The sequence below is a fragment of the Drosophila suzukii genome, chromosome 2L, assembly GCF_043229965.1.
Source record: "Drosophila suzukii chromosome 2L, CBGP_Dsuzu_IsoJpt1.0, whole genome shotgun sequence".
Lineage (NCBI taxonomy): Eukaryota > Metazoa > Arthropoda > Insecta > Diptera > Drosophilidae > Drosophila > Drosophila suzukii.
The window spans coordinates 21860421-21881447 of record NC_092080.1 but is presented as its reverse complement, the minus strand read 5'-3'; the positions used below and the strand labels follow the sequence as shown (position 1 = coordinate 21881447).

The following is a 21027-nucleotide window of genomic DNA, read 5'->3' as shown; positions in this document are numbered from 1 at the left end:
AGTATTGCAGCTTTTATAGTTTCCGAGATCAAAGCGTTCATACGAACAGTCGGACGTGGCTTATTCGATGAGGTGTCATTCGTAGCGTTTTTTATGTGAGAATACAACCGGACTAATATGAATTTATTATTACTCTCCTGGTGCGCTTCGTCACTACGTGGACAGCTGTCCACAGTGATATACGTTTCAATGAGACAATATTAGCAGATTTTCAAGTTGTTGCTCATTTTCAACGTCTAATACAACTATTAAGTACAATCTATATCCAAACCATCACCTTGTGTCACCAAAATCTGTCCTCTACTTCATAGATTAGATCATGATTTAATTGATTAGAAAATTAAAACTAATTTGATTTTGAGAAGTAATGCATTATATCCATTTCAGAATGTCTGCTTATACGAAGGGATTTATTGAAGGTTTATTGGTGGTGGTCATCTTTATATTGATACTAACCACTGAGGATGTGCATGCCAATTGGAAACTCAGTGGCATCAGAAGTAGCAGTAGTTCAGGTACCCGTTCAGGTTCACATAATAATAAGCTGAGCAATGGAGGCGGATACTACTCGCAGCCGAGCAAGTTGCGCAGTTTCCAGGCGCACAATGCGGCTCCTTCAGGCCCTGCTTCAACATACGGTTGGAATGTCCCACCGGAGCCCCAAAGACCCCCCCTACAATCCTTTTTATCCAGCACTACACAACATCAATTTGCGGGGACCAGCACGTCCAGCAGATGTTGCAATTTCCACTATCAAATCTAAGAACTTTCCAGTGGAAGCCACCTACCTACAGCAGGCGAGACAAATTCAAGCAGGATCCTCACCTTACCAAGGACCCCGCAACCCTGTGGGACTCCCGCCAAGCGCCACCTTCGTGCCCGCTGGAGGAGCTAGACCAGTCGGAACTTTTCCCTATCTACAGAAACCTAAAAAGCCGACCGTTTCCTCGAGTAAGCTTACAAAAAATGTATCATTCCTTGGAATAACGAATATACGAATATACCTAACAATCACCATTACTTTACTAAAATGAACATCGTGTTACAGAGGTGACTGACTTCTTAAGTAACTCTGGCGCCAGTGTGATAAAGCACTTAAATGATAAAAGCCGTGACGTCGACACCAGGAAAGTGGCAGCGTCCAATACGGTGATAAGTAATGAAGGTAGCAAATCAATAAAACCTGAGGCTACTCAGAAGTCTGCCAACACCGCTGGTGACCGTGTTTGTGTAACCGTAAAAGTACCGCAACCAGATCCGAAGAATTCAACCAAGGTGATCGAGGTGGACCAAAAGGCCTGCTTTGCAGCACAACCGATGCAGATTCATTCAACAGCCTCCCAATTTTCAAAGCCGATATCTGAACACTTTAATCTGATATCCATTATGATCACTTTCTTTCTGGCCTACTGTGCCCAGTGACTAAGTGTGTATATGTACTTTTTACATTTAAAGTTTTTATCCTTATCGCAATCTGATTTTTATGGATCCAAATAAAATGTGAAAGTCTACTCAATTCTGCACCATCTTTTTCTCACTGCTTGACATTTATATTATTTTCCCTTATAAATTTGATTTACTAATATTAAAACAAAAAAATAAAATCTAATACAATTTCTTAGATCTCGACCTTTACTCATTTTATATATGAATTATCTGAACCAAAACTATAAATTCGAAACTTGAGGTAATTATGAAGACCATCTGGCAATGTATGATAGTCTTATTTTAGTGTAATGTTGAATGCTATCCCGCGATTGCTGCTCTGCTCATCTCGAACCGCTCCAGAGAAAACCGAAAACGCGACCCAATTTTTAATGCCGTTTAGTTGCTCGAGATTAATTAACGAAACATAAACAAAACGGCTGAAACGCAAAAGGAAAATTAAATATTAAAATATTTACATTGATATAGTTAGACGTAGCTTGGCGCTGATCCTATTAAATAATTATCTGGTGCAGATTGGCAAGCAGAACAACGGTTTCGACCCTGCAAAAGATGATCAGAATTCCAACTCCTCGGATGATGATAAGATCGAACCTGCGGGAAAGGCCTTATACTTGTCCATGAATCTGATGAAAATGCTCGAGTTCATGAAAGAGGGTCCCGTTCTAACAACTCTACAAAGAATTAAGCAGAAGAATGCCGGCATTGTTGACACAAAGACTCAGGAAATATCTCAACTCACCGAGCTGGCCAATGAGATCCTTTCGAAGACGGGCAACATTGACATATATCAAGAGACCTATGAAAGCATCAAGTCCAAGATCGCTGACTTGCCAGGCACTAGCAAGCCAAAAGCAGCCGATGATATAGACATGTACGCTGATGATTTCGAAACAAAAGAGTTGGAGAGGTCGAAAACCTCGGACCCAACTGCAAAACCAACGATGACTACCTCGGAGGTGACCTGGGAGTTCAAATGGTCGCAAAATGAGACTGAAATCCAGGACCCTTTTACCACTGAGAAAATGTTGAAATGGTCACAAGAAAACTACTTCAAAACCGGAGTCTATGTCCGCAAGTGCGGCGAAAACACCAATTTCTATACCAGCAACCGCATAGATTTCGATTTATACTTGTAAGCCATAGGTAACAAATATTGTAGTTATCTTTTTCAAGTTAGTTTGTTCTTTTGCACTAGACTTTGTTTTACGTCAGATAATTCAAAGCTATAAGAAAAAAACATTATATTTAAACAATTGATTAAGTTATTATCATCAATACGCATTATAATATTCTAGTTTTTTCAACTGGGTGAGCAATTTTAAAAATATATCTTATTTGATTGATTTGAATTTTATTGTATCAAATGTTTAAAGTTAATAAAAAAGCCAGTTAACACTTAAAGCTCAAATACAAATAAAGTAATTTAGTCAAAGGTCCAGGTCTATTATGTTTCTGGGCCACGAATGGTTTGGGCTCTATTAAGCCGTAAAAAGGAAAGTTTGTAAAGCTTCGGGCCGTAACCTACAGGTAAAATCATTTCAACATTTGTAGCCAAGGGTCTGGATTTGGTCGACCTGTCTAATTTGTAACCTCTTTAAAATACTAGGCATGATTTAATATTTAGACATATTTAATTTTGTTTTTTCATTTTTTACTTGTACAGATGACAAGTTTAAAATGTGCCAACGATAGTATGAAAAATATTCGATTACCAATATACAATCGATGATTCTGGAGCTTTGGTTTGGGTTCGGGAGCTTCGACAACCCTGGAAAACACATCGATTAACGCAGCTGAAAATATTTTTATGTTTAGTTGATTTCTTGTACCAGTTACCTACTACTAGAAAAGAAATCAAATTTGTTAGTGCTTCTGTGTTGTTGGAAACTCACTTTTCATCGGGGCTTCGAAGAAAATAAAATTCTGGACCAGCCGCAACAATTGTCAGAATGACGACCAAGCACATGTGTTCCATATGTTCCAATTTATCGGACCTGCAGCTGAAGGAGCAGGGCAATGGCCTGTTTGCAGCCCGAAAATATGACGACGCAATAAACTGCTACTCAAAGGCCATCGTGAGTATCATACATACTTATTGTATTATTGCAATGTTTACAGTGCTATGTTTATGCTACCGTATACAGATAAAAAACCCCACAAACGCCACCTACTTCACGAATCGAGCGCTCTGCAACCTGAAACTGAAGCGATGGGAACTGTGCTGCCAGGATTGTCGTCGCGCCCTGGACATCGATGGGAACCTGCTAAAAGGACACTTATTCCTGGGCCAAGGACTCATGGAAATCGACAGCTTTGACGAGGCCATAAAGCACCTGCAACGGGGTTAGATCCCTGCAAACACGATTGGCCCATGCTCTAACTATATTCAAATTCTAGCTTACGATCTCTCCAAGGAACAAAAGAAAAACTTTGGGGATGATATTACCTTGCAATTGCGACTAGCTCGTTGGAACGTCTTGGAGGAGAAGCGAATACAGCAGGAAATTGAATTGCAAAGCTATTTGAATCGGTAAGATACCCTTTACCCTTATTAGTTGACATTGCAAAAAAGGAATATATAGAGGCGTGCCACAGAAGTCCCATCATATTGGGATGTACATAAGAATCGGTGTTCGATTTCTGTGCTACCTCCGATAGTAATCCTAGGAATCATTCCAAAAAAGTAACAATTCTTATGTTGCAATATTGTGAATTTGTAATACCATTTTTGAGACGATCCTTAAATGATTCCACAAAAAAACTTGAATTAACAATCGTCCGGCATAAAAGTGAGAACGAAATTTCCCCAGAGTAGCCACGTGATATTTTTACAAAAAAGCATACATATATACAGAAATGTATTGTTTAATGATGCTCGTTAATCTATACGTCTCAGGGCATATGTATATGCAAATTGTTTGAACATGGAAAAGATAGATAGAGTTGTAATAATGGTGTTTTCTTTAGAAAAGTAATTTAAAATATTTTTCAGGTTAATTAAAGGAGACATGAAAAGCCGTTTGGCAAATTTAAAACTTAATGAAAGGGCACACGAAGAACAGCTAAAAGACAAACAACAGGAGATTGAAAAAGAGTGTGTAAGTTTATTTTCCGTAATTTTCAAAGCGGACCTTACCTACTATTATTTCAAATGCTCAAATTAATATTGGATTTATTTACTTTATTTAGGACGACCATATAAAAGAACTAAACAACATGTTTTCAAAAGTTGGTGAACGCCGAAGGGTGAGTAGCATAAAAAATCATCCAAGATTTTTATTAAATATTACAGGATTAGGCATACTTAAATTGTATCTTAAATTTACAGAAGCGCGACGTTCCCGATTTTCTATTTGGCAAAATTAGTTTTGAAATATTAAGGGACCCTGTGATAACTCCGTCTGGAATTACCTATGAACGCAAATATATAGAAAAGCATTTACAGCGGGTTGGACATTTTGATCCTTTTACACGTGTGAAGCTCACTCAGGATCAACTAATACCAAATTTTTCGATGAAGGAAGTGGTTGACTCTTTTATTGCAGAGAACGAATGGTCTTTAGATTATTGAGTTATGTATTATGGAATAAACATTGTAATTGATTAGATGTTAGAGCCCAGTTCACATTGTCTAAAAACCAGAATAGTGATAATAAATGTGGATCTGCAACTGATTTAGGTAGTATTATACAAATGAGAGGGTAAATCAAGACCAAGATGTTTTTCAATACTAACACATTTCTTAAAAAAAACATTTACATATGTTTTTACAAAAACAGTTGCGGTATATATTTTAAACATGTTTTTTTTTAATATAAGTGGAAAAAAGACATTAAAATCAGCGGATCAAAAAAACAGCTGATGCAAAATGCGAAAGATGCAAATTGTGTGCAGGCGATATATCTTTGTTGTAATCAAAGATTGTAAAATGTTTTTGTTTCGATACACCGGATTCAATTGTATCGTTTCAAATGCAAGAGCCGCCAATATCTTGACAGTAGCTAAATATCGATAGACATTTGATTACAGAAATCATTTTCAAAGGAAATTCCTAATTGGTTTTGATTTGACTTGGATTTGGGAAATATTTATTTTGTAAACCATGAGTTCGTCTGAAAGCCAGTCGCAAACTTCAGCGGAGGGCTCAGCTCAAGATGTTCGGATCTTGTGTTTGCAAAACCTGATTGAGAAGAACATTGAGATAGGTAAGTGCCAGAGCATTGCGTTATAATGGCTTTAATATAACACCATACATTTATTTTAATGCAGAGCAACAGATTGAAAGCAAGACATTTGACCAATCCATCGCGGCAATCGAAGAAATCATTCGAACAGCGAACGATATAAACAAGGGTCAAAGACCCGCGTACAAACTCCACGCAACTTGTTCTGGACACTGAATTGTTAAGACGCAATCACGAAGTTGTGGGCAAAGCTATACAGTACAACACTATTTTTACTGACAGGATGGTGATCACGGCGATCGTAAGTACTCCCTACGGGTTATTGGTGCTTCACTATAGTGTTCAAACATCCAACAGAATGAATTGGTTTTCAAAGAACAAGAAGAGGATTGGGACGCTGTCTGCGCACTGGCTGTTCAATTTGGGAGACCGCTCTTCTCGAATGATAGTATGCTTCCCTTCATAGATGTTGCTCCAAAGGAAGTCGTTCCCAAACAGCGGGCTCAGCGCAAACAAAAATCTCAAGTAAGTATCTTTGTCCGACCCTGTAAAGTATGTATTGATCAATATATAATCGTTTACCCGGCGAATCACCGTTTGCATGCCGTTTATTAGAAATTTTTGCATTTAAATTTCTTGATCGGTTTAATCCCAACCGAATTTGGTTCGCAGAGAATTCTATGCCACCCCGTCTCGACCCTTTGCTATGCGTAGTCAGATCACGTCGAAACCCGATTGTCCAATCTCTTCTGACAATATCCTGCAGGCAATATAGTGATAGAAGAGTCAAATTTGATAATTATTAACATGAGATGGTTATATACCATATCTATATAAAAATCGTATAAAGACGCTATAGGAGTACACACAAAAAGGATGTTTAGAAAAAATATCTATAGGCTTTTAACTTTTTTAATTTTTGTAGATGACTTAACAAAAAGGCTCTTTTGTGATATACCCAAATGTCGTTGACCATTTAACGACAATAGTTAAATTAGGCAAAATAATTGTTATCTCCTGCTCAGGGCAGAAAAATATATATTATTAATTTTTTGATTTACTTGCTTACTTATATTATTCGTTTTTCAGGTGGAGGAAAAGCGTCCAACTAAAAGTGATAAATTGGACCGCAAGGACGAAGGAGCAGCCTCCGATACCTACATGTTAAAACAAATCAGGCAAATATATAGAGAGGGAGGTCATCAGCCGTTACCGTATTTCAAATTAATTTGTAATCCGAATAACTTCATGGGCACGGTTCAGAATGAAATAGATGAAGTTATAATCAGCCGAAAGCCTCAGCAGCTATGGCTGTCATCCCTCCCTGTAGCTTAATTTTTATAAGTAAGCCTACAGTGTACAAGTAAATAAAATTATCTGGAAAAAAAGTTCAACAAGTTCCAGACCCATACAACTAACTTACAGGTAATTATATATCTTTGCTCCATTAACAAATACTGAAATATTTGAAGCCACATATATTTTCACTCAGCCAGCCATATTTAAATATCTTGAAGATTCTACAGAAGGAAAGAACGAAAATGTTCAAAAGCCAATTAAACTCTGATATATTTGAAAAAAGATTAAATTTTATTGTAATATTTAATTATCATAAGTGTATTTCGCATTTCGAATATACATTTGTTAGTAAATCTTGACTAGGACCTACGAGTTTCACTTATCTCTGGATTTTAAGAAATAAATTAATTTCAAGCGGTCTAGCAGAAACCATGTCGAAAGACTTTTCAACCTACTCCTCTCGTTAAGTTAATTTTTTACAAATAAAGCTATTAAGAACATAAAAAGATACATAAATAGTTATATATGACATGGAGTAACCTCACTTCGTGTTCATTTCAGAATGACCCGTTTTCAAAGGAGGCTCAATTGGCTCGTGGTGGTGGTTTTGATCCTCTTGACGCTAATTACCGAGGACGCCATCGGAAAATACAGTAGCAGCAGCCGAAGTAGTAGTAGCTCCCGCTCAAGTTCCAGTTCTAGCTTAAGTTCCAGTTCCAAATCCAGTTCCGGCGGATGGTCCTCATCGCGCTCTTCCTATAAGTCTCCCTCCTTTTCGAGTTCGTCGTCAAGCTTTGGCAGTCCCAAAGGACGTCCAGCCTCCAAATCATCGGACAAGCCGTCCCGCGAATCAAAACTTCGTTACCCCTACTTCAACAGCGGAAGTAGCTTCACCTCTAGATCCGAAACCGAGGAAACTTATTATGACTCCACAGATGATTACCTTTACTTTTACAATGCAGCCACCAATAAACACAGTATAAACCATGAAAGCATAGCAATTTTCGTTTTTATGCTCGCATTTAATATAATAATATATGCAAAAATGTTTACTTTTAAAACTTAAGGCAAAGGACTCACATACTTAACTTATTTAAAAAAGGCCAAAAATTTTATTTAACTTATGTATATATTTATTATACTTATGTATATGACATCAATGTTTTATAATCAATCACAATCTATACTTGCTCACTACGAGGAGCTTTCTTCTTCGCATGCTAAACCAATAAACCGGGCTTAAAACCTACTCATGGTAAAAAATGCGAAAAAGAATTCGGTCATGTCTCTATCAACTCATCAACTTATGCTGACAAAAACATATTAGTTATATTCAGGGGTGACACAGAAACCGCCGAAGGTTTTTGGGAACGGTCGGTTTAAAACCCAACCAGCTAAAACCTTCAAACTCACCGAAGCTATAGAGGTTTGAGTATATTTTGTCAGATTTTAGGAACATTATTTTCATTTCTTGATTTCGTCAATTTATTTTTTAACACCTTGATTTGCATTTCGTGTGAAATTTGGTTGGCATAAACTTCGGTGACACCCCTGATTAGGTAGGTTCTTTATTATCTGGTACTGTGCGAATTCAAAAGATTACGTCATACAAATTCTAAGAAAAAAGAAATTGTGGAATTTTGTTTTTCTTATCTCCTTTCCTTAGCATGTCTTGAAGAAAACAACATTTCAAGCATTTTTTTATAAGCAGTGTTGCTTATTCTATGATTCGAAAAAATCTTTGGTGTTGAAGCTTTTTGGCGACGGCGTTCTTGCAAGATCAGCTGATAGTATACAATGGCAACATATATATGTACATACATAAAAACAAGAAAAACGCTTTAGTCGAGTGGCTCGACTATCAGATATCCGTTACTGTGTTTTAAATTAAATACAATCTGTAGAATCTACACGCTAAATCCCAACTTTGTAGCTTTTATAGCATGGCTAGATCGACTCTGCTAGTGATCCTGATCAAAAATAAGTGTATATTCTTTAAAGAGTCGTATAACCTTTCTTCTGCCTGTTACATACTTTCCGCCTAGTCGTATATACCCTTTTACTCAACGAGTAACGGGTATAGAAATGCATTTGCTTAAAGGGAAAAAGCTTTCTTATGCCAAAGCTTTGGGGATTCCCAACTAGGGATTTACAGCTGATCCGATTTCTACAAAACGTGTTTGTGAAAAGTCTCTTACTTCTTATCGTTTTTGGAGCAGATTGCGAGTTGTTGATTACGAAAATAGCATTTAAGCGTCATCAACGCCGATTTAACTCAGGATGTCCCTTTACCCGAAACGGCTCAAAGCCAGCCTACTAATGACGGGGCTCCTTGTGTTGACTCTCACCTTGGAGGATGTTCATGCCAAGTGGAGGTTTAAGTTTAACATTTTTGGGGGCGGAAAGACCTCTTCGGTCCCTCGCTTATCAACTTCTCATTTGACGCCGGTTGCACTGCCGCCCTCGATACCATCTTTCCACTTGGATACTGTAGGGCCGAGCTACCGAGGTAGACCTCATTCGCAGCCGTCAGTCCCTGACTTGCCAATTGGATGGAAGCCCCAAGTTCCTTTGGGCGGTACTTACACCAACATATACGATCGTATGCCGGCCTATAATCCGTTCTTCAAATCTGGAGCAACACAAAGCCTTTCTCGAGAAGGGGGCAGTTTCAGTTCAAGTCGTTTCGACTACGGACTCGGATCGCATTCGGAGCCTTCAGTCCCGGCCTGGCCTATTGGTTGGAAGATCCCTAGAAAGCCCCTAGCAACTCTGCCGTCGCATATCTCCTCGATATCTTCTTTTGGCGAAACTCGAACCAACATTTACGACCGTCCGCCGGCCTACAATCCGTTCTTGAAATCTGGAGCTACGCAAAGCCTTTCTGGAGAAGGGGACAGTTTCGGCTCAAGAAGTTTCGTAATCAGATCCCATTCCCAGCCTTTAGACCCCATAAACGAGCGCCTGCTGAAATCTGTAGCCACACAAGCGCAAAGAAATACGAACCTGCAAAGGAAATCCCATCCTGGAGAAGGCGGCACTTCCAGTTCAAGTGATTTCGACTTCGATGAAATTTTTACCGGCATTGAAAACACGGTCCGTGATATCTCCACAGATAAGAACGAAACTCTGCCCGCCGAAGCTGTTCACTATCCAGAGGCGAAGCAGAGATCTGGCTTGGGATTGGGTGAGTTTCAAGGGGCCATTTGTTGCCAGAATCTCCTTACTAATTTGCATTCTTTTTTACAGGCACTGGCCTCTTTCCAGGAGCATTGGGTCACTCACTTACTCCCACCCATAACCGAAAAGTAGAGCTTGGCGAAGGTAAGGGCGGAGAAGACAAGAATGTCAGCATACCCACCACCAGTGACTTGGGATTGGACGAAACTGTGACAACTACCGAAGGAACCCAAGAAGCGTCTTCTTTTTGGCTGCCAGTTGCAAGTTCAGCCCCTGCTCGTATAACCCGTGACATTTTTAGAAAACCTCTACCTCACCGAAATGATCCCTCCAGGATGGCACAACAGATCTTTGGGAATGTAAGCATCATCTCAGTGATCATTACTCTACTTGTGTCCTTTTGAGAAGAGATATCCCCATCAGGCAGACAGGTGTAGAACAAAACGGAAAATAGGAAAAAATATTCTTTAATTAAGGACAGATTTCTGGAAAATTGAAAATTAAAATGATGTTTTTCTGGCTATATCTTAAAAAAAGCAAGATACCACATAACCCTTATATGTGAAGCAGAAAACATTTTGGGTATTCCCCAATCGGTTAAAATGCTGGAATAATAATAATAAAATATAACATGTTCTTATTTCCGAAAACTTTGATTTTGGTTTGATTAACTTTAGTGCACTGTTTTAATATCCACTAAATAAACCTTCTTTGGGATATTTCCTGGAAAATACCATGAACGCAGAGTTCCCACCAGCTAACCTGCAACCCTAAAAAGATTTTGGCTAATCAAGTTGGCCCTAGCAAACTGTCAAGTCATTTGAAAGCACTTGAAAAATAATTCCTTTAACGATGGACAAGAAAACGAATTACAAGCTGTGCGAACGCAACGTGGACCTCCTTAATGATCTGGAGTTCGTGGACAAACTGGTTAAGGACCTTGGCTTGGAGGCGGAACCGCAGGCACGTGGCGTTATCCTAGACCTGGCTTACAGTGAGTTGAAATCCGAAAGTAAAGCAAAGATTTTCAGTGATTTGCTTCAGCTTTGGCAAGGGATAAACTGGTGGAGGCCAAACGCTTCGCCACGCTGGCGAACCGTTCCACCGTGAGTGCCGAGGATCTGAAGATGGCGCAGCTGGAGCGGACCGACGAGCCGAAGGGGGACTCCGACCAGCAGGCGCAGAAGGTCCTGGCTCCCAACCAGGAGTCTCCGCCCATGCCGAGTACGAGCCGGGGACTATCGCTGCCCATAAGGCGCCACTGTCAGGAGGGCAAGATGGCCAATCTGAAGGACAAGGGCTTTGATCAAGCTCAAACGAAGCCGAAGACCGGAGGGCCATCCAATCCTTTGGCACTTGGTGCTCCGCTATCGGGTGCTAGCAGCTCTAGCTCTCGTTCGGTTCCAAGTTCTTCTACTTCCGCTGCTGGTCCACCAGGAGCCGGTCCCCCGGTCTTTAAAAAACCACGTATCCCAAAGTAGGGTTACCAAGAATGAGTAGACTATGAACGAAACCATATTCTACACCTAAAATATGATATTTTTTCAGTTAATAAATATATCTACCTATTTATTAACAAATCGAAAGTCATCACATAGTTGTTATAGGTAATAGGTATGTAGGAAATATAGGTATACCTAGTTCTTGAATGTAAGATTGTATACACTTTCTCCTAGAGTAAAGGTAGTGAGTATTTCGAAAAATTAAACAAATGGAATTAGCGTTTCTCATTTTTGATCTTGATCACTAGCCGAGTCGATAAGTCGATGTCCATGTAAACGCTAGGATCTCGAAAACTATCAGAGCTAGAGAGCTACGATTTCAGATTGAGATTCCTTAATTTTTGATTCAGCATAAGGCCCACAACGCCAAAGTCAGTCTAGCGCCCTTATTTTTAGAGATTTTGTTATAGAGTAAATGTTATAGAGTAAATACTCATCAATTGTTGTCAACTTTCATATACAAATCAAAAATATTTTCAATCGGACTGTTCAATAAAAAGTCATAAGCAATTAAAGTAAAAGTTTGTGAAAGCGGTTTAAGTCGACTACATTTTAAAAGCAATAAGCTCAAATGTCTCAAATAGACTTTACTAGTAATTTAAAAGCCCATGATTGCATCACAAATGCCCATAACGCCAAGTTCTGTTTGGCGCCCACAGTTTATAAGGTAGAAAGCTAAAATTTGACATGAAAATTCTACTAGGCTGCTTGCTTCATCCGAGGACCACGCCCACTCGAACGCACACATACGTTTTTGGCACCCAGTTTTTTAAGGATTTTTTTCAGTATACATTTAATTGTGCCAAGATTAATACCAATCGATTGACTTACCCACTCTAAGGACCATACCGCTTAAATTTGTCTGCCGCCAATGACAATCTCGCCTTGCTGCTCGCATATCTCCCTTTGGCTCCCTTTAGCTGAGTAACGGGTATCTGATAGTCGGGGCACTCGACTATAGCGTTCTTCCTTGTTGAATCTAAAAGGTTAACATTTAATATTTAGTCCCTGTAAATAATTCGTTTGCTTCAGCGGGGTGCTATTTAATCCAAATACGAAGTTGGCCAAAAAAAACAACAAATAAAAGAAGGTTCTTCTTTTAAAATGTTTTTTCAAACTATTTACGAATTTTTTAGGTATGCATAATACTATACAAACTGTTAGTTGCGTCATGTGTGACGTCAACCATTTTTAAATCAATATATGAACGGCTACTATCGGACAGTGAGTAATAATTTTGACCGAAATAATGAAGCTTACAATATTAATTCTGAGTGGTATTTTATTGTCTTACTAATTTAACACTTAAAATAGAATAATGAAATGAATAATGAAATTCTTTATGGTATGGACCACGGGTCTGGTGGGTACGCAATGACATTTTGAGTTTCATTTGTGTTTTTTGCACGGGTCAGACAATCGATGTGTGCGTGCCGACCTTTGGTTGCACGGCATTTTCTAAATGTCAGAGAACCAATAGAGATATTCCATACGCCGGCTTAATAGGAAGCTTCCGAGCGCTGCTATAGATGCAATTATTTAAAAAAAAGGATGTTAGATTCTTGAAAACCAAGACTAGGCCACTAGCACGTTATGGGCGTTATAGTGTTCGTAGCAAACTTTTTTTTAGGTCAGTTACCATTTTTTTCTTGCATAAAAACTGTGCGCTACGTACGAAAACAAGGAATCTAAATCTGAAATCTCAACCCTCTAGCTCTTATAGTTTCCGGGATCACACCGTTGGCACTCGGCTAGTGATGCTGATCAAGAATATATGTACGAGTATATGGGGTCGAAGACGTTTCCTTCTACCTGTTACATACTCTTCCCCAAATGCAATATACCCTTTTACCTAATATTTATTATATAAACATGTTGACACCAAATACTTATTCTCTACTGTATGACGTGTAAAATTAACAGCAAAGCGGGGAAACACAAGTTATCATTTTCGTGAGGCTGTTTTGGTCATAAGTCTAAATATTTCTCAGACTCGGTACTCGGGTACTCGGTATTGCACTTCCAATCGGCCATCCAGCGAGTGTGGTTCTGTTCTTTCGTTTCTCTTCTCAAAAAAATATTATTTCATTAAGAAAGCTACATATCTTTTTGTGCAGTATTAAGGTGAGTTTTTCATAGGCTTTGGTAACTGAATCCAGATAAGTTAAAGTTGTGTTTTATTGATAGAAAGAAAGAGCAAGAACGGCAAGCCAAAGTTTTAATGTACCGTGAGACTAAAATAGTCCCAATTCAACATACAAAATCTTACGGCCGCATATGAGCAAATATTTTGGTATAAGATATACCCGTACTTATGATCGTACTTTTAAATCGTGATCTGCGTGCACATATTTTTGTCAACTTCTACTTTCCGAAGTTTAAGTCCTTTTTTTTAATAACTAACTACATCGATTATTTTATAATACCGGGGACCGTAACAGTTAAACATTTTATTTTTTTAATCATTTTGTAATCGTTACCCATCACTACTTACATGTGTCATGAAATAACTTTTATTTTCTGACTTTTTTATAACTATCAGAAAATAAAGGTTATCCTCTGATCGAAAAAAAAGTCAATTTCAGATATATATGTGCAGATTCTGCATTTCCTCAAAAACCAAATTGTAATGTCCAATACGCGTTTTAATACCGTTGCAGAGGGTATTCTGAAGTTTGCAACGTTTTCGACCCTATAAAGTATATGATTTTTTGATCAGAATCACTAGTCTAGTCGTTATAGCCTTGTCCGTATGTACAGGATGAAAGTTTCCCAAAAGTCTTAGTGGGAACGCTAATAAATTAAAATATCAGGATCGTTTTTATACCCGTTACTTGCAGAGTAAAAGGATATATTAGGTTCGTCGGAAAGTATGTAAATGGTATTAGGAAACGTTTGCGATCCTGTAAAGCACATAGGTTCTTGAGCAGGCGCACTGGCCGAGTCGAACTAGCCATGTCTACGAGTAAATGCTACATAAATAATCAATAAATAATCGAACCGATTAATAATACCGTGCAGATCTCTAGAACTGTTCAAAAATCAACGCGTTTTGTTGTATTTTACAATGAAGTCATAAACTGTAACCCGAACATGGGTTTACCTGAAAAGGGTTAGATATCCTAGGCACTTTCAAAACCCAAAGATAAGCAGGAATGTCTGCGTGGGTCATTAGATAAGCGTAAATGTAAGATTCTCATGTTAGCTACGTAAGAAGATTGAATATGAATAAGGAAATCAGTTTGAAACAGTAACTCAGCAAATGAAGACGTCCTAACTTTTGGTAGCTCTATTCATTTTGGTCATTTGAGCCGGAATATTTTCTGATTCCATTCTACTTCTGTATATCTACGAATATCAATTGTCCTATGTTTAATAAATTTGACTTTGCTTTGACCACTTTTAGTCCAAGCCGTTATAATAGAATCACTCCATGCGTATATTTTGGCTGGATTATCAATAGATTCTTTGACTTTTTGTATTAATTTACTCAACAGAGGGGCTGCGCACAGCTCTAGTTTTGGAAAAATATTCTCCTACTTTTTTTCCTACTACCCTGCTTTTGCTGGGTACTATTGTAACAAATCATCCTGCTTTAGCATACACTACCGCAAATCTGCAAATCCGTGCAGACGTGCTAATGGTCATGTCTCTATCAACTGACAAAAAAATATTAATTATATTCAGGGGTGACACAGATACCACAGATAGTTTTGGGGACGGTTGGTTTAAAACCAAGCAGCTAAAACCTTTAAACTCACAGAATCTACAGAGCTAGCTTTTAGTGCTGGTCAAGCTAAAAAGTATGCGATTGCAGTTTCAAGGAATCCTTTTTCATATATTGTATTTTAAGCAAGGAAATAGCAAGGAAACTGACGATATGCATAACTACTTGCACCACATTCATACGTTCCCCAACTCTGAAAGTTTAAAATAATGTTTAACGGCCGCTGCTCCCGAATACTAAACTTGGGTATATACGTTTAAAAATCTGTAAAAAATCTATTTACCGACGGATTGTCGTGATCAATGGCTCATATTCTTCGTTTAGGTTTAGCCTTCAAGAAAAAAAAACAAGGAAGAACGCTATAGTCGAGTGCCTCGACTATCAGATACCCGTTACTCAGCTATATGGAGATATGCAAGCAGCAAAGAGAGATTAAAATGCGCCACCTACCGGCGGTATACAGATTTAAGCGTTATGGGCGTTAGAGTGGGCGCGGCAAATTTTTTTTTGGATCAATCGATAGGTATCGACGAGACCAATACATTTCAGTTAAAATTTTTTATCTAGCATGAAAATTGTGGGCGTCACAGGTTTTCGCGGTTTGTGGGCGTTAAAGTGGGCGTGGCAAACTTTTTTTTGGGTCAATCGATAGGTATTGATGAGAACAATACATTTCAGTTAAAATTTTTATTCTAGCATCAAAACTGTAGGAGCCACAGTTTTGGGCGGTTTGTGGGCGTTAGAGTGGGCGTGGCACTGTGCTGAAACAAACTTGCGCTGCGTAAGAAGCTCAGGAATCTGCACGCCAAATCTTAATAGCCTAGCTCCCATAGTTTCCGAGATCTCAGCGTTCATCCGGACGGACAGACAGACGGACAGACGGACAGACGGACATGGCTAGATCGACTCGGCTAGTGATCCTGATCAAGAATATATATACTTTGTGGGGTCGGAAACGCTTCCTTCTGCCTGTTACATACTTTCCGACGAATCTAGTATACCCTTTTACTCTACGAGTAACGGGTATAATAAGACCAATTTCGGTTTTTAAGCGTGTATTTTTATAGAACCCATTTATGCGAACGTTTTTGCATTTGTCCAACTTTTTCAACTTTGACGAAGTGTATGTAGTTTCTAAACTAATGATTGGAACTCAATGCTGCGTATAATAAAGTTAAAAGGCATTCTATTACCTGTAAAATGAGTCTTTAACGACTGAATTCGGTTTATCAGAACTCAAGTTAGAAAATAAAAAGTAGCCAAAAACGTTTTTTACACTTTACAAAAATTGGTAACACACAAAAAATTTTAAGTGCCCTTTTCTTAATCAGGGAGATGTACCTTACCGGAAAACCATGGTCGCCTTAAGGGCGTATTTCGTCGATTTTCTTTTGTAAACTGGTGTATTCGTTACTGTGTTTCAAATAAAATAAAGTTCAAGGGGATTTCTATTAGCACACAACACCGATGCCAGCGCTATGGCACCTAGCGGTCAGTAGCGGTACTGCTCACCGTTCCAAAGTTTGTTTAACTTAGTTATAACTTTAAAAAACATTGCGATTCTCAGCATTTAGATGGGTATTGTTCAGTAAAATCGATTTCAACTTACACTGAAAGAAAATTTTCAAACATGTGGGCGCCAGACTTTAGCATTATCAAACAAGAATCTGTAGAATCTACACGCAAAATCCCAACTTTGTAGTTTTTATAGATTTCGAGATCTCAGAGCTAATAAGGATACATGGACATGGCTAGATCGACTCGGCTAGTGTTCCTGATCAAAAATACAACCTTTCTTCTGCCTGTTACATACTTTTCGACTAGTCGTATATACTCTTTTACCCTACGAGTAACGGGTATAAAAATGAATTTGCTTAAAGGGAAAAGATTTCTTATGCCAAAGCTTTGGGGATTCCCAACTAGGTATTTACATCTGATCCGATTTCTTCGTTTTTGCGTCATCAACCCCGATTGAACTCAGGATGTCCCTTTACCCGAAACGACTCAAAGCCAACATACTAATGACTGGGCTCCTAGTGTTGGCTCTCACCTTGGAGGATGTTCATGCCAAGTGGAGGTTTAAGTTTAAAATTTTTGGGGGCCGGTTAGACTGCCGCCCTCGATACCATCTTTCCACTTGGATACTGTAGGGCTGAGCTACCGAGGTAGACCTCATTCGCAGCCGTCAGTCCCTGACTTGCCAATTGGATGGAACATCCCTATGAAGCCCCAAATTCCGTTGGGCGGTACTCACACCAACATTTACGACCGTCCGCCGACCTACAATCCGTTCTTCAAATCTGGAGCCACGCAAAGCCTTTCTGTAGAAGGGGACAGTTTCGGCTCAAGACGATTCGTAATCGGATCTCATTTCCAGCCCTTAGACCCCATATACGAGCGCCTGCTGACCTATAATTCGGCTTCCAAGTCTGTAGCCCCACAAGCGCAAAGAAATAGGAAGCGCAAAAGAATAGGAAAAGGAAGGAAATCACATCCTGGAAAAGACGGCACTTCCAGTTCAAGTGATTTCGACTTTGATGAACTTTTTACCGGCATTGAAAACACGGTCCGTGATATCTCCACAGATATGAACGAAACTGTTCACTATCCAGAGGCGACGCAGAGATCTGGCTTGGGATTGGGTGAGTTTCAAAGAGCCATTTGTTGCCGGAATCTCCTTACTAATTTGCATTCTTTTTTACAGGCACTGGCCTCTTTCCAGGAGCATTGGGTCACTCACTTACTCCCAACCATAACCGAGAAGTTGAGATTGTCGAAGGTAAGGGCGGAGAAGAAAAGATTGTCAGCATACCCACCACCAGTGACTTGGGATTGGATGAAACTGTGACAACTACCGAAGGAACCCAAGAAGCGTCTTCTTTTTGGCTGCCAGTTGCAAGTTCAGCCCCTGCTCGTATAACCCGTGACATTTTTAGAAAACCTCTACCTCACCGAAATGATCCCTCCAGGATGGCACAACAGATCTTTGGGAATGTAAGCATCATCTCAGTGATCATTACTCTACTTGTGTCCTTTTGAGAAGAGATATCCCCATCAGGCAGACAGGTGTAGAACAAAACGGAAAATAGGAAAAAATATTCTTTAATTAAGGACAGATTTCTGGAAAATTGAAAATTAAAATGATGTTTTTCTGGCTATATCTTAAAAAAAGCAAGATACCACATAACCCTTATATGTGAAGCAGAAAACATTTTGGGTATTCCCCAATCGGTTAAAATGCTGAAATAATAATAATAAAATATAACATGTTCTTATTTCCGAAAACTTTGATTTTGGTTTGATTAACTTTAGTGCACTGTTTTAATATCCACTAAATAAACCTTCTTTGGGATATTTCCTGGAAAATACCATGAACGCAGAGTTCCCACCAGCTAACCTGCAACCCTAAAAAGATTTTGGCTAATCAAGTTGGCCCTAGCAAACTGTCAAGTCATTTGAAAGCACTTGAAAAATAATTCCTTTAACGATGGACAAGAAAACGAATTACAAGCTGTGCGAACGCAACGTGGACCTCCTTAATGATCTGGAGTTCGTGGACAAACTGGTTAAGGACCTTGGATTGGAGGCAGAACCGCAGGCACGTGGCGTTATCCTAGACATGGCTTACAGTGAGTTGAAATCCGAAAGTAAAGGCAAAGATTTTCAGTGATTTGCTTCAGCTTTGGCAAGGGACAAACTGGTGGAGGCCAAACGCTTCGCCACGCTGGCGAACCGTTCCACCGTGAGTGCCGAGGATCTGGAGATGGCGCAGCTGGAGCGGACCGACGAGCTGAAGGGAGAGTCCGGCCAGCAGGCGCAGAAGGTCCTGGCTCCCAGCAAGGCGTCTCCTCCCATGCCGAGCACGAGCCGGGGACTATCGCTGCCCATAAGGCGCCACTGTCAGGTGGGCAAGATGGCCAATCTGAAGGACAAGGGCTTTGATCAAGCTCAAACGAAGCCGAAGACCGGAGTGCCATCCAGTTCGGTGGCACGTGGTGATGCCCCTTCGGGTGCTAGCAGCTCTAGCTCTCGTTCGGTCTTACCCGTGACGTCTTTCCTTTCGGAGGGCTCTAAAATACTTTCCATTAATCCAAGTTCTACTTCCGCGGCTGGTCGACCAGGAGCCGGTCCCCCAGTCTTCAAAAAGCCACGTCTCCCGAAATAGGTTTACCAAGAATGAGTATACTATGGACGAAACGCTATTCTACACCTAAAATATGATATTATTTCAGTTAATAAATATACCTACCTATTTATTAACAAATCGAAAATCATCTCATGGTTGTGATAGGTAATAGTTATGTAGTATATATATGTACTTATATACCTGTAGGTATAAGTAATTCTTGAATCTATAGAAACGTAAGTTTGTATACACTTCGCTCCCAACAAAGTATAAACATTCTTGATCATATCTTGATATCTCCCACATTTTTAAAGATTTTGTAAAAGTGTAAATTAGGTTCAGTTTTGATTGTCAATATTCATCTATCTACCCATTCAAAAATATTTTTAATCGGTCTGTTCATTAACAAATCATGAGCAATTAAAGTAATGCCAGCTAGTTTGTGAAACCGGATTAAGTAATTCTGGCGACTACATATTAAAAGCAATATGGTCAAATATTTCACATGGACTTTACTAGTAATTTAAAAGCCCATGATTGCATTACAAATGCCCATAATGCCAAGTTCTGTCTGGCGCCCACATTTTTTAAGGTAGAGAATTAAAATTTGACAAAGATTCTTCAACGCCGTTTGCTTCATCCGAGGACCACCCGCACTCGAACGAACACACAAATTTTTGGCACCCAGTTCTTTAATGATTTTTATCAGTGTACATTTTATTGTGCCTAAAAACTGCCCGCCGAAACTGTTCACTATCCAGAGGCGGCGCAGAGATCTGGCTTGGGATTGGGTGAGTTTCAAGGGGCCATTTGTCGCCAGAATCTCCTTACTAATTTGCATTCTTTTTTACAGGCACTGGTCTCTTTCCAGGAGCATTGGGTCACTCACTTACTCCCAACCATAACCGAGAAGTTGAGATTGTCGAAGGTAAGGGCGGAGAAGAAAAGATTGTCAGCATACCCACCACCAGTGACTTGGGATTGGACGAAACGGAGACAACTACCGAAGAAACCCAAGAAGCGTCTACTCTTTGGCTGCCAGTTGCAAGTTCAGCCCCTGCTCGTAGAACCCGTGACATTTTTAGAAATTCTCTACCGCACCCAAATGATCCCTTCAGGATAGCAGAACAGCTCTTTGGAAATATAAGCATCATCTCAGTGATCATTACTCTGCTTGTGTCCTTTTGAGAAGAGAAACGGAAACGGAAAATAGGAAAAAATATTCTTTAATTAGGGACAGATAACAGGACAAAGGGACAGATTTCTGGAAAAAAAAACAAGATACCACATAACCCTTATATGTGAAGTAGAAAAACTTTTGGGTATTCCCCAAACGGTTAAATTGCTGAGTTTTGGTCAGCTGTGTATCAGCTGCTCCAGCCAAACTCTATTTTCAGAAACCTGAGCTATTCAACAGCCTTAAGGTTGTCACCTTGTTTCATTAAAAAACTATGGAAACTCTTTAACATTTTAGTACCACCAGTAAGCATTACATACTTTAAAATCAAAAGAAAACGTATTCTTTATTTATTCTTGCCTTGTCAATAATTTTATTCATTA

At 39.3% G+C, this 21027-nt stretch overlaps 5 protein-coding genes and 1 pseudogene across 7 annotated transcripts; all 6 read left to right on the top strand.

Annotated features, from left to right (window-relative positions):
- The first annotated feature begins 3187 nt into the window (after positions 1 to 3187).
- On the top strand, positions 3188 to 5123 carry LOC108010850 (E3 ubiquitin-protein ligase CHIP-like). The gene is made up of 6 exons (XM_017075826.4): positions 3188 to 3524; positions 3594 to 3792; positions 3847 to 3979; positions 4442 to 4547; positions 4639 to 4695; positions 4778 to 5123. Exons 1-6 carry the CDS (start codon positions 3399 to 3401, stop codon positions 5018 to 5020), a joined length of 864 nt encoding a protein of 287 aa, XP_016931315.3. The 5' UTR covers positions 3188 to 3398; the 3' UTR covers positions 5021 to 5123.
- Positions 5124 to 5470: 347 nt separating this feature from the next.
- LOC108019297 (uncharacterized) lies at positions 5471 to 7874 on the top strand (annotated as a pseudogene).
- LOC136117012 (protein AF-9) lies at positions 7495 to 8897 on the top strand. Its single transcript, XM_070998241.1, has 2 exons — positions 7495 to 7909; positions 8866 to 8897. Exons 1-2 carry the CDS (start codon positions 7495 to 7497, stop codon positions 8895 to 8897), a joined length of 447 nt encoding a protein of 148 aa, XP_070854342.1.
- Positions 8898 to 9099: 202 nt separating this feature from the next.
- LOC108011876 (uncharacterized) lies at positions 9100 to 10563 on the top strand. Its single transcript, XM_017077125.4, has 2 exons — positions 9100 to 10119; positions 10182 to 10563. The coding sequence occupies exons 1-2, from the start codon at positions 9213 to 9215 to the stop codon at positions 10514 to 10516; spliced, it is 1242 nt and encodes a 413-aa protein (XP_016932614.3). The 5' UTR covers positions 9100 to 9212; the 3' UTR covers positions 10517 to 10563.
- Positions 10564 to 10815: 252 nt separating this feature from the next.
- LOC108012997 (transcription initiation factor TFIID subunit 9B-like) lies at positions 10816 to 19575 on the top strand. 3 transcript variants are annotated; one of them, XM_070999005.1, is made up of 2 exons: positions 10816 to 11106; positions 19022 to 19575. In XM_070999005.1, exons 1-2 carry the CDS (start codon positions 10965 to 10967, stop codon positions 19504 to 19506), a joined length of 627 nt encoding a protein of 208 aa, XP_070855106.1. In that variant the 5' UTR covers positions 10816 to 10964; the 3' UTR covers positions 19507 to 19575. The 3 variants fall into 3 exon arrangements, with proteins under 3 accessions (XP_070855106.1, XP_016934069.4, XP_070855103.1); XM_017078580.4 differs by lacking the exon at positions 19022 to 19575 and adding an exon at positions 11157 to 11692 and having other exon boundaries at positions 10842 to 11106; XM_070999002.1 differs by lacking the exon at positions 10816 to 11106 and adding an exon at positions 18693 to 18970 and having other exon boundaries at positions 19022 to 19574.
- On the top strand, positions 17456 to 18626 carry LOC136117692 (uncharacterized). Its single transcript, XM_065868669.2, has 2 exons — positions 17456 to 17983; positions 18046 to 18626. Exons 1-2 carry the CDS (start codon positions 17563 to 17565, stop codon positions 18378 to 18380), a joined length of 756 nt encoding a protein of 251 aa, XP_065724741.2. The 5' UTR covers positions 17456 to 17562; the 3' UTR covers positions 18381 to 18626.
- Positions 19576 to 21027: the final 1452 nt, after the last annotated feature.

Excerpts from the sequence above, each read along its gene's own strand:
- LOC108010850 (XM_017075826.4), top strand. The coding sequence starts at position 3,399 with ATGACGACCAAGCACATGTGTTCCATATGTTCCAATTTATCGGACCTG. Across the intron at positions 3,980-4,441 it reads TTGCAAAGCTATTTGAATCG|GTTAATTAAAGGAGACATGA; the intron begins GTAAGATACCCT and ends AATATTTTTCAG. Across the intron at positions 4,548-4,638 it reads AGGAGATTGAAAAAGAGTGT|GACGACCATATAAAAGAACT; the intron begins GTAAGTTTATTT and ends TACTTTATTTAG.
- LOC136117012 (XM_070998241.1), top strand. The coding sequence starts at position 7,495 with ATGACCCGTTTTCAAAGGAGGCTCAATTGGCTCGTGGTGGTGGTTTTG. Across the intron at positions 7,910-8,865 it reads TGCAGCCACCAATAAACACA|CTTTTATAGCATGGCTAGAT; the intron begins GTATAAACCATG and ends CCAACTTTGTAG.
- LOC108011876 (XM_017077125.4), top strand. The coding sequence starts at position 9,213 with ATGTCCCTTTACCCGAAACGGCTCAAAGCCAGCCTACTAATGACGGGG. Across the intron at positions 10,120-10,181 it reads GAGATCTGGCTTGGGATTGG|GCACTGGCCTCTTTCCAGGA; the intron begins GTGAGTTTCAAG and ends TCTTTTTTACAG.
- LOC108012997 (XM_070999005.1), top strand. The coding sequence starts at position 10,965 with ATGGACAAGAAAACGAATTACAAGCTGTGCGAACGCAACGTGGACCTC. Across the intron at positions 11,107-19,021 it reads TATCCTAGACCTGGCTTACA|CTTTGGCAAGGGACAAACTG; the intron begins GTGAGTTGAAAT and ends GATTTGCTTCAG.
- LOC136117692 (XM_065868669.2), top strand. The coding sequence starts at position 17,563 with ATGAAGCCCCAAATTCCGTTGGGCGGTACTCACACCAACATTTACGAC. Across the intron at positions 17,984-18,045 it reads GAGATCTGGCTTGGGATTGG|GCACTGGCCTCTTTCCAGGA; the intron begins GTGAGTTTCAAA and ends TCTTTTTTACAG.